The sequence below is a fragment of the Lutra lutra genome, chromosome 13 (genome assembly GCF_902655055.1).
Source record: "Lutra lutra chromosome 13, mLutLut1.2, whole genome shotgun sequence".
Lineage (NCBI taxonomy): Eukaryota > Metazoa > Chordata > Mammalia > Carnivora > Mustelidae > Lutra > Lutra lutra.
In genome coordinates this window covers 64,137,266-64,154,283 of record NC_062290.1, presented here as the reverse complement: position 1 = coordinate 64,154,283, position 17,018 = coordinate 64,137,266, and the positions used below count along the sequence as shown (strand labels likewise).

Sequence of the window (17,018 nt, the reverse complement as noted above, 5' to 3'; positions counted from 1 at the left end):
GAGGGCATGCAGTTGTAAGGAACAGAAACTCACTCCATGGAGCTCAAAGTGAGGGGTTTGTGCTGGAAACTACAGGAACCCGACCAGGAGCTGAGTTGCAGGAGGTACAGCTGGCCCGCGCTGCTGGAAAATGCTGGGGCAGCTACTCCCTTCCCTTCCTCTGGGGCCCAAAAGCTCTTCTCTGGGCTCCTTTCTTCACAGCTGTTCCATCCTTCTCTCCCAATACCAGCTTCTCCCTCTGCTGTGTCATAACTTCTGCATGGATGGGGTTCTGATTTACCGTGACAGGTTGTAGCCTGAACCTGGTAGGACTTTCAGCTTTAATCATTTGATCGTGCTCCCTACCTCTCTTAGTTCGCATTCTTGAGATATCTGCCTCAAGCCACATAGATTGGTTCCTTCTCTACCCCAAGTTACTTGTCTTCCCCTCCTTTTTTCAGCTTTATTGAGGCATAGTTGACCAAACTGCTTGTATTATATAACATGATATTTTGATGTATGTATACACTGAAATAATTACCACAGTCAAGCAAATTAACATGTCCATTACCTCACTTCCTTTTTTTTTTTTTGGTGGGAACAATTAAAATCTACTCACTCTCAGCAATTTTCAAGTGTATAATATAGTACTAATAACTATAGTCACATTGCTCTACATTAGATTTCTAGAACGTAATCTTCCTGTAGCTGAAACTGTACAGTTGACCAACATTTTCGCATTTCCTCCCACACCCTCCTGCTCTGGTCCCTTGTAGCTGCTCGTCTACACCACTGTGCTTCTGTAAGTTCTGCTCTTTTAGATTCCACGTGTAAGTGCGATCGCGCAGTGTTTGTCTTTCTGTGTCTGCCTTATTTCACTTAGTATAGTGTCCTCCAGTTTCATTCATATTGTTGTAAATGACAGGATTTCCTTCTTTATTAAGGCTGAACAATATTCCTGTGTGTGTGTGTACACCATATTTTTCTTATCTATTCATCAGTAGATGGATTCTTGGGTTCTTTCTGTATCTTGGATATTCAGAGTAATGCAGTGAACATGGGAGTAAAGATAACTCTTTAAGACGATGCTTTGATCTCCTTGGGTATAAACCAAAAGTGGGATTGTTGGGTCGGATGGTAGTTCTGTTTTTAATTTTTTGAGTAGCCTCCATCCATACCTCTGTAGTGAGTGTACCAGTTTACATTCCCATGAACAGGGAACAAGGTTCCCTCTTCTCCATATCCTGGCCAACACTTACTTTTTCGTCTTTTTGATAAAAGCCATTCTAACAGGTGATCGCTCATTCTGGTTTTGATTTCCATTTCCCTGATGATTAGTGATACTGAGCACAACAGTCCCAGGTACCTGTTGGCTATTTGTAGGTTTTCTTTTGAGAAATGTCTTTTCAGGTCCTTTGCCCATTTTAAAATCAGGTTGTTTTCTTGCTCTTGAGTTATTTTTGTTCCTTTTGTTTTTTGGATATTAATCCCTTATCTGATAGATGGTTTACAAATAGTTCCTCCCAGTTTGTAGGTTGTCTCTTCACTGTTTACCGTGCAGAAGCTTTTTAGTCAGATGCAATGATGTGCTCGTCTTTGGGTTTGGTGCCTGTGCTTTTGGAGTCATATCCAAAAAATTATTGCCCAGACCAATCTCAAGAAACTTTTCCCCTATGTTTTCTTGTAGTGTTACAGTTTGTCAGGTCTCACAGTTAAGTCTTTCATCGATTTTGAGTTGATTTTTGTGTATGGTGTGAAATAATGGTCCAATTTAACTTTTTGGCCATTGGCTATCTAGTTTTGCCAGCATCATTTATTTGGAAGACCATCCTTGGGGCGCCTGGGTGACTCAGTTAAGTGTCTGACTCTTGATTTTGGCTTGGGTCATGAGATTGAGCTCTGCATCATGTTCCGCGCTGGGTGTGGGGCCTGCTTAAGACTCTCTAGGGGCGCGGGTGGCTCAGTCAGTCAGGTTAAGTGGCTGACTCTTGGTTTTGGCTTAGGTTGCAGTCTCAGGGTCATGGGAATAGCCCTGCATCAGGCTCTGTGCTCAGCACAGTGGGTGCTTATTTATGCCTCCTCCTCCATTCCCCTCCCCACACTCTCTCTTCTCTCAGATATTTTTTTTTTAAAGATTCTCACTTTCCCTCATGCCCCTCCACCTCCCACTCAATGCTCTCTCTCAAATTAAATTAAAAATAGTGTACTTTCCACCTTGTGTATTCTTGGCACCTTTGTCAAAGATCAGTTGACTTAGTGTGGACTTACTTCTGGGTTCTCTGTTATGATCCATTGGTTTATGTCTTTTTATACCAGTGCTATACTGTTTTGACTACTATAACTTTGTAGTATATTTTGAAATCACACAATGTGATGCCTTCATCTTTGTTCTTTTTTCTTAAGACTGCTTTTGCTTTGGCTATGGCTATATTTAGGGTCTTTTGTATATTTATTGTATATTTATTGTATTTTGTATATTTATTGTATATTGTATATACAAAAATATATTTTGTATATTTAGGGTCTTTTGGCTATATTTAGGGTCTTTTGTGGTTTCATATGAATTTCAGAACTTTTTCTATTTTTATGAAAAATGCCATTGGAATTTTGATAGGGATTGCACTGAATCTATAGATTGCTTTAGGTAGTATGGACATTTTAACAATATTAATATTTCCAGTCCATTCACTCAGGATATCTTTCCATTTATTTGTGTCTTCTTCTATCAGTGTTTTATAGTTTTCAAATATACAGCTCTTTCACCTCTGTGGCTAAATTTATTCCTAAGTATTTTATTGTTTTTGATAAAGATGTCTACTCTCGGAAAAACACATTGAAGGTTGCTAGACAGGAGATGGGTGTTATGGTGTAACTGGGTGATGGGCATTAAGGAGGGCACGTGATATAATGAGCACTGGGTATTGTTATATGCAGCTGACAAATCACTGAACTCTACCTCTGAAATGAATAATATGCTATATGTTAATTAAGTGAATTTAAAAAGAAAAAAGTTCACTCTCACCAGTTGTGTGATACTGGAAGTCCTAGCAAGTACCATAGGACAAAAAAATAAGTGTTTGGACTAGAAAGAAACTATCTTCCTTTGTAGGTAGCATGATTGTGTATGTAGTAGAAATGCCCAGTAAATTCACAAGAAAGCTCCTAGAACTAATGAGTTCAGCAAGATACAAGGTCACCTTTTAAAAAATCACTTTTATTTCCTTTTTTTTTTTTAAGATTTTATTTATTTGACAGAGATCACAAGTAGGCAGAGAGAGAGGATGGGAAGCAGGCTCCCTGCTGAACAGAGAGCCTGATGTGGAGCTTGATCCCAGGACCCTGGGATCATGACCCGAGCTGAAGGCTGAGGCTTTAACCCACTGTGAGCCACCCAGGCGCCCCAGAAAATCACTTTTATTTCTATATTTTAACTATGAACATTTGGAAACCCCAAAACATTTAAATAACCATTCATAATAGGCTCCAAAAGAAAGAAAAAAGAACTATGTATACATCTAATGACAAAAACTACAAAACGCCAATGAAAGAAATCAAAGACCAGAATTAATGGAGAAACATACTGTGTTCATGGATTGGAAGACTCAGTACTGTTTAGATGTCAGTACTCCTCACATTTATCTATAGCTTTAATGCAATTTCAATCTAAATCTAAGTAGATTTTTTTGTAGATATAGCTGATTCTAAAATTTATATGGGAAGTTAAAACTAGAATAATTGAAACAAAACAATTGAAAAAGAAAGGACTCATAATACCCAATTTTAAGACCTACTATATAGCTAAAATATTTATGACAGCGTAGTATCTGTGAAAAAAATAGGTATGTGTTGCTGTGGAACAGAATAGAGAATCTAGAAATAGGCACACAAATAGTGATTTTTTTTTTTTAAAGATGCAAAGACAACTCAATGGAAGGGGGTAATCTTTTCAATAAATGGTGCTGTAGCACCTAAACATCTCCATGAAAGAAACTTCTCCTATAAAATATTAACTCGGAATTGATTGTAGACCTCAATGTGAAAGGTAAAACTATAAAACCCTTAGAAGTAAATGTAGAAACTCTGTTTGACCTTAGTATGCCCAAAGCACTATCCATAAATGAAAAAATTGATAATTGGCTTTCAACGAATTAAAAACTTTTGCTCCATAAAAGATACTGTTAGAATGCAAAGAAGATATACAGATGGCAAGTAAGCGCATGATGAGGTGTTCAACATCATTAGACACTAGAGAAATGCAAATTAGAACCACAGTGAGATCCCATTATACATTTTTTAGAATGGCTAAATTTAAGTACTTATAATACCCCCGGTGAGAATTTGGAACGCTGGACTCTTACACATTGCGGGTGCGGTTGCAAAACGATACAGCCACTCTAAACACTTTGGCAGGTTTTTTAAAAAGTTAAACATTATACCTCCTATATAAGCCAGTGTGTATCCTAAAGAAGTTAACTTAATGTTCACACAAACACCTGTGTACAAATGTTTGTAGTAGCATTGTTCAGAATCACCAAGATCTCGAACCCAAATACTCTTCATTGGGTAAAAGGATAAACTAATTGTGGTATATCCACTCAATGGAATGCTATTCAGTAAATAAAGGAACAGTTATACATGCAACAGAACGGGTGAATCTCAAAAGCAGTATGCCAGAAGCCAGTCTCACGGTTACATGCTGTATGATTCCAAGTACAAGACATTTTGGAAAAGGCAAATTATAGGAACAAAGAACAGATCAGTGGCTGGCAAGAGTTAGGGGGAAGTGGAGGGTCTGACCAAAAAAAAATTGTTATGTATCCTATTTGTGGAGATAGTAACTAGATGCTGTGTGCATATGTTAAAACTCAGAACTATAAGTCTAGAAGAGTGAATTCCATTGTATGTGAATTTTAAAAAATTGCTTCTCACTGTGATATACATATGTCAAAGTTCATTTAATGATACTTAACATTTGTGCATTTCACTGTACCTAAATTTTACATCACCTAAAAATCAAAATTGAAAACAGAAAAGTGTTTGAAAGGTGGGAAAGAAACACTTAGGTGTTCTAATTAGAAAAATTGTATCCTAATTTTATCCTAAGGTATGAAAATATAATTGAATTTATTATGGCAAGGATCCCTTTATTTTCCTTTCTAGCAGATAACCATGTTTTCTGTTTTCTTGACAGTATACTGTGATTCACTGATTGTTACTTAAAGATGGATATTTTCTGGCCACAAGCTAGATAAGAGCTCTTTTGTAATCTGTTTTCTACCACATCAATTCAGATTCATCCTATCTCCCTTTGCCTTTTGCTCACAATTCGTTCATCTGTTGACAAGGGGAAAGAACCAAGTTAGGAAAAAAATCTGTTTTGGGTGTTCTCTACAAATTTGTTCCATTTAAGATTTAATTATAAATTATTTTTTGACTATCAGAAGCAAGTCATACTCCGTATTGGTTGCTGTCGTCTTTGGACTTTATAAAATAACAGACTTAATGGGGGCTTTATCGTAAACATTAGAGACCATTTGTGATTCTTTGATTGGAATGGATATATTCACTTTGTTGTGGGTGACAGTAGATGATGTCATATTAAATTTAAATTGATCTCCTCTCAGTGTTAATCTTTAGTGCATGTGCAATTTCTTCAGCACCACAGACCCTCTCAGAGGCATTTCTGTCAATACAGCTACCTGACAGTCATCTGTATTTGTAAACTGTGCTTTTGGCACCTGCTGGTCTCTGTTGCATTGGAGCTTAAGTGGGGAGCCAAAATGGGTGTACAATGAAGTTATTGGTTGGTACATCTCAGTGGGAGTTATTGAAGGGAGGAAACAGCACTTGCAGGACCTCAGGGGAGGATAAAAGAAACTAGCAGTGTGCTACCAAAAAACGATGATTTAAAAAGTGAGGCAATTCTACTCAAACTGTTTATGGACCTGCATTTTAATTCTTGTAAGAGATATGAAGAAAAGTTTCTATTTAAAATATATAATGAATTTTCGAAATGCCAGGATTTCAGTAGAAGATTAACAATTCATGTGAGCAGAAATATAAATTAAAACGGTGGAAAAATGCTTAATTTCTGATGAAAATTGAAATGCAGGTGTCTTTTATTAAAGTAGTAAAACAAATTTTAATAAACATGTTGGCAAGACTTCAGAGAACAGGTAGACAAATAGCAAAAATGGACTGTTTTGTAGGTATAACTTGCCCACACTTAGTGAAGTTATTTACTCAACAGACTCTCAACTTAGGATGAGTTAACAATTGTTTGCTTTTTGGTGGTGCAAAAGCGGAATACACACTTAGTAGAAACTACACTTTGAATTTTGATCTTTCCCAGGCTAGTGATGTGCACTAAGACACTCTCGTGATGCTGGCGATCAGCAGTGAGCCACAGCTCCCGGTACGCCTTGGGATCACAGGCATCAACTGACACACGTACTGGACCTGTGCAGCCACTGTTTATCACTTCCAGTACAGAATGCAGTGTTACATATTAAGTACTTTATTATAAAATAGGCTTTGCATTGGATGATTTTGCTCAAGGAGGGTATTATAAATGTTCTGAACGTGTTTAAAGTGTGCTTAGGATTTTTCAATTCAGGGTAAGTTTATTGGGCTGTATCCCCTTTGCAAGTTGAGGAAAGTCTATATTCCTACTCTATTGGATACAACTCAAAGGAAATACTTAAAGAAAAAAAGAAGGCTGATAGGTGACTCTGCTTAGCTTATATTGGTCTGTTTTACTACAGTGCATGTCTCTGTAGTGCAAACTTGCTCATAGCATGAGCGATAATTAGGGGAATATTGTTAAAATAAGCAAGTTGTGTTGGTTCATACTATTTTCGTCAGAATGTTTTGAAGCCATCAAAGAAAAGTGTTTTCACCATTAAAGAGTGATTTAGGGGCACCTGGATGGCTCGGTCGGTTAACTGACCAACTCTTGGTTTTGGTTGGGGGGTCATGACCTCAGGGTCCTGGCGGGGGGGGGGGGGGGGAGTCTGCTTCTCTCCCTTTGCCCCACCCCTACACACGTGCTTGTGCGCTCTCAAAAATATTTTTGAAAAGGGAGAGAATACTTTAATGGTGTATGAAGACCTCCCCCAACCAAAAAAGCAAAGGACGGTCAGTTTCATGGCCTTGAGAAGTGCTTTGCTTTTCACAGTATTAAGCTATCCAGTGGAGTGCCCACGTGGTTGAAGACATTGTGAGATTTTCCCTTATGCTTGGGTGGAGGGCGTAAGCGAAAAAGCTACATCCTGATTTAAATTATTTTGATGAAATTGGTTCTACTGGCAGTGAATGCCCTCAAGGACCTCGGTTCGTATCTCAAAAAAGGACTTACAGGCTCTAGGTTAAGGCTACAGAGGTTAACCTTGCCTGCACAGTGGTGGAGGCTGAAACAGTGCTAGTATTTTTCTTCCAGGGTTTTTATAGTACTCTGGTTGCAGAGCTACATAGTTTTAAGTGGTGAGGCCCTAATGCTGTTTTTCCCTTGAGCCTTGTCATTTTTAGCGTGATTCTGCAGAATGAGATTTTTTTTAGTCACATATGTTATGGAAAATATATAAAATGCCCAACAATAAGGGACGGTTAAGTAAGTTTTAGGACAGCATCCCGATAGACTCTAATGTATCTGTTCAAAGAAGCGTAGAAAAATTTGCGAAACAAGTGCAAGATCTGGAACACAAAACTGAGCATCTGCACTTCATGATGATAAGTGTATAGCAATGTTCAGCATATACCTGGCCTCTGAGAGTAATGGTAGGACTGTAGGTAAAATTTAAAGAAAAAAAATTTTTTTAATGTTTGAAGTTGGTAAAATAGAGGTAAGTCCACTTTAACAGTTTAAGCTAAATTTTTATTTTACTTTTGTTTTAGAATTCCTGGAAAACTCAAGCAGTTCGTATTTGACTTACATTCTGGAAAACTGCACAGAGAATTCCATCATGGTCCTGACCCAACTGATATAGCCCCAGGACAGGTAGGACTCTTTTTTTTTTTTTTTTTTTTTTTCCAGTGGGAACGCTCTTTTTTCTAGTTAGCCTTGAGGAGGATGTGAAGCTCTTGTACAGGCTTGAGTTTCTGCTCCTAAAGGTCTCTGTAATGAAATTCTGAATAGACTCTAGATAATAAATTGTTCCTTTTAAAATTAATTTTTAAAGTTACAGAGCTTCAGTAAAGTTTCAAGAATGATACAAAATAGTTTCTTGATCACATAAACAGAAGTGTCCTGTGAGTATGTCCTGTGGAATATGGGTAAAAGGATTAAATACAGTTGGCTTCAAATACTGAAGTAGGAGGTAAGAAGTAGAAGTAGGTAGATCAGTGAAGAAGTCAGTGGATTCTGTTAACTGGTCAAGTCTTCCTCTGTGGCCAGGAGACTGACCACAATACAAAGAAAATAATGATATGGTATTCTTGCTAAACCATCCTAAGCACCTTCACCAATACAGTATTTATAATTTTTAAACTTAAGGTTTAATGCTTTTCATTTGAGATTTAGAATGCTTTACAACTATTTATGAAAATTTTGTATTTGCTTTTTATGTAACTTTTAGCCTGATTTGACTGTTTCTACCTTGTACCTTCTGTTACAAATAATTTCTCTGTTCTGCTTTGTTAAACACGTCTAAAAATTGCGTTTGGATACATTATTGATTTATATCATGTCTGTTGCCATTATACTGAGAGGGAAGATGACACATAACAAAACTCTTATTTCATATGCCCAGAACTTCATTGTTTTGCCTAAGGAACCTCCACATAGAAAAATAAAAGCTAAGTCAATTTTTCCTGAAGAGTCAAATTAAGTTCAGTTGTCAAGAATTCCCTTTAGGAATCCAATGACTTGCTTTTTCCTTGAAGTCTGAGGTCAGATTTTTCTTTGATAATTAAGCAACTATAGAAGGAAACCGTTTGTTGGCAATAACGCATAGGTGATTATTTCCTCAGGAAAGTAGGCCTGCTTAATATTTTATCAGATTAGGAAAAAATGTTACTTACCATTATTATATTATCCTGATTTATTTCAACTTCTCCATTAGACAGTGAACTTCTATTTTATAGTAATATAATTATGGCTTAAACCAAACATGTATCTCAGTAAAAATACAAATGAAAAATGTATTAGGGAAGGGGGGGGAACATGACAAAATAAAATGGGAAATTTGCAGACATTGCTTCCCATTAATAATGGAAATAAGCCAGTATCCATGGTATGTAACATGGACACTGTGTTAACTACAGGGGATATTAAAACAGTGACAGTGTATTTGGTCATGTGGAGAAAAGGGATGGACAACACACTGCCTTTCCTTTGAAATTCTTGGAAGTCACTCTTAGAGTTCTGTGTATTTTTGTCTATTGTTGATGCACAAGTAGAATACTATAGAAATTAATTTCTTACAGCATGGAAGTGTTTATTTTCCTCCTTATGTCAACTAAATTCTGGTATCCAGGTATTCGCTAAATGAAAGTTCTGTCGGTGCCTTTAATCCTCTCTGTGGTCACTTTTAAGAGAGAAGGGTTTGGGCCATCTTAGTCATGGTGGTGCTTCCTCTACAAAACAGTGTAGGAAGGCACTTAGGAGTCAGGTATTTTGTTTCCTTGCACTACACCTCAGGAACTGTCAGCAGGTCCAGAGGTAAGGGCTCTGTAGCAGCCCTGCCCTGGAGAATATTAGTAAGGGAATTTGAATAGGGAAAGTAAGATTTCAAACTTAACTCTAATCTTTGGCACACAGTAGCTATCTTCATTAAGCAAATAATTACAAGACAACTACCATTTGCGTGATACTTTTATTAAAACAGTGTAATTCCACAAAATATATTGATATGTTTTATTCTTTCTCTTGTAGCAAGTCCAAGATGTAGCAAGCAGTCCACCTGAGAGCTCCTTCCAGAAATTAGCACCCAGCGAATATAGGTATACTTTATTGAGGGATCGAGATGAGCTTTAAAAACTTGAAAAACAATTTGCAAGCCTTTCAAACAGCAGCATCAACTTACGTGGTGGAAATAGTAAACCTATATTTTCATAATTCTATGTGTATTTTTATTTTGAATAAACTGAAAGAAGTTTTGGGTTTTTAATTTTTTTTTCTCCCCCTGACTCAAAATGCATTGTCATTTAATATAGCCTCTTTTTAAAAATCTGTTAGGGATTAAAAAAATAATAATAAAAATAAAAATCAGAGGCCTACCTTTGCTTTAAATCTGTCCTGTAAAATTTTTATAAATCAAGTGAAAGGTGACATTGCCAGAAACATACCATTAACTTGCACTGCTAGGTAAGGGAGGACTTAGGGATGTCTCCTGTGTAGTATGTGCTTTTCTTTATATACGATCAATCCTGTTGGTATTTTCATTGTCACATTTCTCAAAACTAAGAGGGTATATATTCTGGATACTTAGGAGGGGAATAAATTAAAATTTTCACACTGTGTACTGTGTTTTACTGATTGGTTGGATATTGCTTATGAAAATTCCACAGTGGTATTTTTTGGATTCTTAATATGTATCTTAAACATACTATGAAGAGGAGGAGAGCCATAAGCCAGAACATTTGGTGGAATTGTCCTTATGAATTAAGAAAAAGAAAATGAAAAGTGTTATTAAATTTCTTTGTGTTTATCTAACAAAGTGGCATATGGATGGCATTTAAAACTTTGAATTATACCTAAATCTGAGATACTAGTAGAGCAGGTTACCAGTGTTGAACCAGATTATCTTTAAGGCTCTTCCTATTGTGACACGTTAATTTCCAAAGACAAAAACCAGCAGAAAAATTGTATTTCAGTATTCTAATCTTCTATCTTGTAGAGTCTTGTTGTAGTTGTATAGATCAAAATCAAAGACAATAAGGCACATAATTTTTTTTTCCCATTGTAAAATTGTTAGAGGACCCTTCCCCACTAGATTCCCTGATTTCCCAGGCCTGCGAGGTATAGTCAAATGGGTTCCTGTGCCAGGCCTCAGTACTGCCAGGGAACAAAATCAGAGGGAGAGGACCCTCCATGTCATATCAGGAGGCCCAATGCCCAAGGAAGACAGGTTCAAAATTGGCTTTCCTCTGGGCCTGGGTTGGTGCTATAGGCCGAGTCATTTTATACTTGGAGTCTAAGTCAATCCCAGTTTGGGGAAAGATTATTTTTAAGCTTAAAAGGCTGACATGTGCCATTATATGTAGTGTGTAATATATGTAACATCTTCCAATTCTTTTAAAATAAAGTGAATATTTATAATGCATATTTAATGATTGTTGTTTTAAAAAAATCAGCCTAGAATTCTTAGTTATGCATGACTTATCCATCATTTCATTCAGAATAATAAATGTTGTTAATAAGGTGATAAGGGGCATGTTTAGTATATCTTACCAGACTGTTAATTAGAAAAGCAGGACAGAGCTTCCTCAAGGTTGAGTCTTAGTTCTGTTCAATTCATTGCTTCTAATTAATAACTCTGAAATCAAAGTTGTAGTCTTCAGGTCAGATGATGGACCAAATCTGAGGCAGTTAAAATGAAAATTTGTGAACATTCAGCAGGGCCGCGTACAACACCAAGAGCAGCATATGCAATTAACTGGAATAAGTTTATAATCCTGTAATTGGCTTTAAAAATATTATAAACAAAAGATAACACTCAAATATTGGATTGCAGAGAGCTGACTTGAGAATAGTTATTATGAAAAAGGCCTCAAGGAACATAGGTTCAGTGTGATTGAAGATAACAGAGTGGCTGTTAAAATATATTTGAGGCTGCATGATTTAGCTTTTATGCATATTGGGACTTAAATGTTTATTGAATAAGTGAGCTGCAAAGTGATGTTGGGTAATTTTTATACCCTTCAAGGGCTGAGCACTCATCGGGACTGGGTGCCCCATTTTATAAAAGGGGAAAAAAGCTCAAGTGCAAAACACCAAAACGCATTAGAAAAGATAAGTTTTTGCCATAGTTCCAGTGCAAAGGTGGGGGCGGGGGTGGTGAGGAGGAGGCCTGTGGCTAAGAATATGAGAATGGAAGTTAGAGAAAGAATGGGAGCTGATTGTACAGGGGCTTGAATGCCAAGCTAAGAGGTTTGTACTGTATCTTACAGGCGGCAGAGATCCACTCAGATTTTTAAGCCAGGAAGTATGTTCATGTTTAAGTTTGAGAAAGAATATTGTGGCCAGAACTAAGAGATGGAGAGGAATAGATACGACAGATGACAAAGATGTAGATTCCGTAGGGATTTGTCACCAGCTGGACTTACAAAGAGAAAGTCCAGGAATTTAGAACTCACAATTTAGACTTCTTCCCCTCTGAACCATGCATCAGAAAATGTTCTAGGTGGAAGTCTTCTCATTTATCCAGTCTGCCTTGGGCCTCAGGCTCCTCAGCTGTGAAGAGGATGCAAGACTGAAGAACAATTGAGTTGCAAAACCCAAGCTAGCAGCAGTCCCTTCTGCCTGTCAACCTGCTACATTTTCGAGTTTTTAAAAAATTGCTCTAATAGTGAGGGGGACCATAAAAGGAGGAAAACTTTCTTTACATGAAATTCTAAACATGTTTCAAATAGTTAAATGAACCTGTAGAATAAGCATCTAAACCATCTCATTGAGCTCCATGGTGAAGTTGTCAGGAAAGATCTCATACAAAGGAAGGAAAAATTGGCATGATAAAGGCCAAAAAGGAGAGTGAAATATAAAAATATGTTGAAATATAAAAGCTGAATGAGCTTTGCAGAAAGTGCTAAGTTTGCCCAGAAGGCATTTAAAAAAATAGAAAAGCCTGAGGGCAAATAAATAAATAAATAAATAGATGAAAGAGTGTAATGGATTAACAATTAAGAAAAGCAGAATAACCCAACTTTTATTTTTTCTCAGACAAGGAAATGTTGTCTAGTGTGGCAAAATAAATTGACATTAAACAAAAAAGCAAAAGTGAGAAGTAAAAACAATCCTGCCACCCTAAATAATTTCAAGGCTCTTTGGAACAAAGAGTATCCCAAAGAGCTTCTGGAAGTTACAGGTGCTCTGGTAGCAGCTGCTGGAAATCATGAAGAATTTGTGGCGACAGAAGACTGGAAATGAACATAAAGTATTCCCGCTCTCAGAATAACTAAGTTAAGTTGCTATAGCTATCTTTCTAAATAAACATCTCATGAACCAAACTGTAATGTTAGTAATCTATATTTGGGGAAAGGATTTAAATAGGTGATAAGAATAAAACTAATCAATTTTAAGCCCAATAATTAAAGACCCTGAAGACAGTAAGTCGTTTCAGGACTTAAATTGTTTTATGCTGATTATAACTGTTTTCTGTGTTCGTTAGAACCGGTTGGATAGGACCTCTGCCTGGCAACTGTTTTTTAGCTGTGTTTGAATTTTTGTATGTATTTCCAAGTAATAAAACTATATTTATAAAATATTTCTATATTTTAGACTTTTTACTAATTCAGTGTGTCATAAATATCATAATGTGAACATTTTACTCTGAATCCAGATGACCAGTCACAAGCTTTTCCAGTTTTTATTTTTTAGATTACTTAGTAGTCCTTGAATCAGAATGGGAAGCTGTATGAATCCTCAGTTGATAGCTCAAACCTGGCCTTTAGTTGGAAGCGCCAAAACTCCACATTGCAGAGCACTTTGGGCGAGGGCTGGCCTGCCCTTAGACAATAGGTTTTGGAGAGGAAGAGGAAAAGCGCAGCCTACAAACAGCTTTTCTAAAATGCCCCTCTCGGGACACCTGGGTGCGCAGTCAGGTAAGCGTCTGCCTTCGGCTCAGGTCATAATCCCAGGTCCTGGGATCGAGTCCCACGTTGGGTTTCTTGCTCACCAGGGAGCCGGCTTCTCCCTCTGCCTGCCACTCTCCCTGCCTGTACTCTCTCTAGCGAATAAATACATAAAATATTAAAAAAAAAAAATGTCCTCTCTCCTTCTCCCCTGCCTGGCCTAATAAACTCTGTCTATCCACTCTTCAATGCCCAGGACAGTTACCACCCACTGTGGTCCCACAGCCCTCTGTGTATTTTAGAGGATCCAGTCTAATTCATGTACAGAAGTACATGAATCCTTTTTCCTTATATCATGTGAATGTCAAAGATGCAGGAACTCCTCTAATTTTGTATTCCCAGCAAGCTAGAGCACCATAGGATCAATAATTATTATGAAAAAATAAAAGCCAAATTACATAATAAATGAACAAAGGGCAAGAAATTATCTCCATAACTAGAATGGACTCTGCTCCAGGAAAATTAATAGAGGCTGCCCTTTTTCTCTATTAATAACTATACTGTAGGGGTGCCTAGGTGGTGCAGCCAGTTAAGTATCAGGCTCTTGGTTTCAGCTCAGGTTGTCACCTCAGGGTTGGGGGATGGAGCCCTGCATGGGGCTCCACACTCAGTGGGGAGTCTGCTTGAGGATTCTCTCCCTGTGCCCCTTTTGCTCTCTCCCTCTCAAATTAATAAATCATAAAAAAATACCTTGCAGTAATAGCAAAGCATTGCTAGGAATTGCTGCCCTGTTTTCCAGCTCTGGGCTACTCAGAAGATCGTGTACTTGCCTATTTGTGCTGTGTCTCATTTTACTTAACTGGGATGGGTGACAGGAAGGAAACTGGATGGCCATTCTCCTGATGCCATATGTAAACTTCTACATGACACAGGGAGGATCAGATCAATCTTGGAAGCCTGATACTACGATTGTTTTCTTGCCCTAACCACTGCCCAAAAAGACATCTATTGTGACTTACCAATTCTTCATATCTTCATAATGAGCATGGTTTTCTGATTTAACATGTTGTTTAATAGTCCATTTCAGAATTTTTCTAGATTATAAGGTAAATTACCTGGTCTGTGGCTTCTGAAATAGAACTTAACCCCTTAAATTTAAACTTTTGCCCAAGCTCTGTGTTCTGGCACATTTTCTGTTTTCTGGTCCCTCAGAAATTACAGGTAGTGCTTTACAATAACATCTGTAAGTTCCCACTAACCTTAAAGGATGCTTTTTATCTAAGCCTAGAAACAATAAATTCTTTTAACAGATGCTTTTTTGAGGGGGAGGGAGGGAACAACTCTGCACTTTCATTGCCTTTATCACTAGGGTGGCCATGTAATATTTTCATCCAAACCAGGACATTTGAGAGTGAAAAGCAGCATTAGTAATAATTACACTAGGACACGATGTAAGAAAAAGACTGTCCCAGACAAACTACGATGTATCATCACCCTGTTCCCATGTGGACCTGTTCTAGAGTTTCATGTTTGGGTATCATTCTTACCAGAGACGAAAAAGATTTACTCCCGGGCATCTGGGTGTCTCAGTCATTAAGCAGCTACCTTTGGCTCAGGTAGTGGGATCGAGCCCCACATGGGGTTCCCTGCTCAGTGGGAAGCCTGCTTCTCCCTCTCCCACTCCCCCTGCTTGTGTTCCCTCTCTCGCTGTGTCTCTGTCAAACAAATACATAAAAATCTTTAAAAAAAAAAGATTTACTCTCAACCAGTCATGTGTCATCATTATACCACATTCTTAATAAACCCTTTTAAAAAGTCATTTTAAGAATTCTTGGTATTTCTATAAAGTCTCCACTCATTTTAGGTGTCTCCCTAACATTATTCTTATAGATCCCTTTTTCATTAATGTGCTATTCCTTTAAACTTTAGGAAAAAAACAGTAACAATTATAACAGTAGCTACTTATATTCGTACAGTTACGGCAAGCCAGCCTCCATTCCAGACACTTAACATGTATTAATTTTTTTTCATCTTCATGACCACCCTGTAAGACAGGCTAGGTATCAACAAGGAAGGGGAAATTCAAGAAGGGGAAGGCTAGAGAAGTCCTGAGTTGCTGACCCTCACCCTAACCTAAATAACAGGCTGTTAGAAACAAACCTAGAGAGGAAAGGAAGGCAACTAATGTGCATGAAGAATTACTAAGTGCCAAGCACTCTATTCCTTTTCATTCCTATCAGCTGAGAGGCTGTTTTGTGGGAAACGTACATTAACTTGGGTACCGGAGACCTTGGTCAAAATCCTGTCACATGCCTTTAACTTCACCTCTGCCCTTTCTTAATTCCAGTCTCTGCCTGCCTAACAGAGTAATTAAATTCCTGCTGCTACTCTGTTTCAATACTAGGCCATCAGATTACAAATCCTTCCTGGGTGCCTACTGTTCTGACCCCATCAATCCTATGGTTAAGACAGAAGATAAACCCAACTTTTCCATACACTTCTTCAGGTCCCATATCTTAAGTCACAACTTTTAGCTGAGATAAGAGAAATATCTTTACCTCCAAATTCTTAAATTTCCAATTCATGGCTCCCAAGTCTTGGAGGTGTTTTCCAGATTTCTTCTGTTGCATCACTCCGTCCTAAGTTAATATACAAAAGTGAGTACTGAGCAAAGGTCTGATATATCTTAGAAGGCTTTTTCACATTTCCATACGTATCCACCAAGAGATGGCACAACACACGTGCTAGGCCCTCATCATTCATTACCTTGAAGTTTCTTGGGGCGTATCATTTCTTTTCCTTCTCATCACTGTTATTTCAAGTGATAAAATATTCCAACAAGCAGATGATCTACTCCCTGCCCTGAAAGCAGCTTAAAATCTAGTTGGTGAGATCATACCACCGCAAATGAAAGGAGTTTATAGCTATGAAGAACACTGCAGAATTTGCCACAAGTGAATGAAGCCAGTGAATTGTAGTGGTTAAGAAATAGTGTAGAAATGGAAAACTGGACCATGAAAGTCTTGGGCACTAACAGGTAAGTTTCATGGCTATTTATTTTCTCAGTGGGTTTTCAATAAATATTTATGGAATGAATAGGAGGACAGGACGAAAACAGGCATTCAGTATGAAGCAGGGGATCTCACAGCAGAGAGACACACAAGCACAAATCATTTCTTACATGTGGGAAAGGAAAGCAAATATGTCAAATATACCACAAACTCCAGCAAAGGTGAGGTTTACTAACTTCCTTGGCAAGGAAGGCAAAAGGAAGAACTAGGGTTCTAACAGTCTTATCTGATACAAACCAA

The 17,018-nt window shown here is 37.7% G+C and overlaps 1 protein-coding gene across 1 annotated transcript in view; it reads left to right on the top strand.

The window, feature by feature from the left end:
* The window catches only part of ERP44 (endoplasmic reticulum protein 44), a 94,570-nt gene extending 84,413 nt beyond the window's left edge, over positions 1 to 10,157 (top strand). The window contains exons 11-12 of the mRNA XM_047699048.1: positions 7,873 to 7,975; positions 9,851 to 10,157. Of these exons, the coding sequence (XP_047555004.1) occupies positions 7,873 to 7,975; positions 9,851 to 9,952 (205 nt within the window). The 3' untranslated portion in view covers positions 9,953 to 10,157. The remainder of the gene's footprint in view (positions 1 to 7,872; positions 7,976 to 9,850) is intronic.
* The last annotated feature ends 6,861 nt before the right edge of the window (positions 10,158 to 17,018 follow it).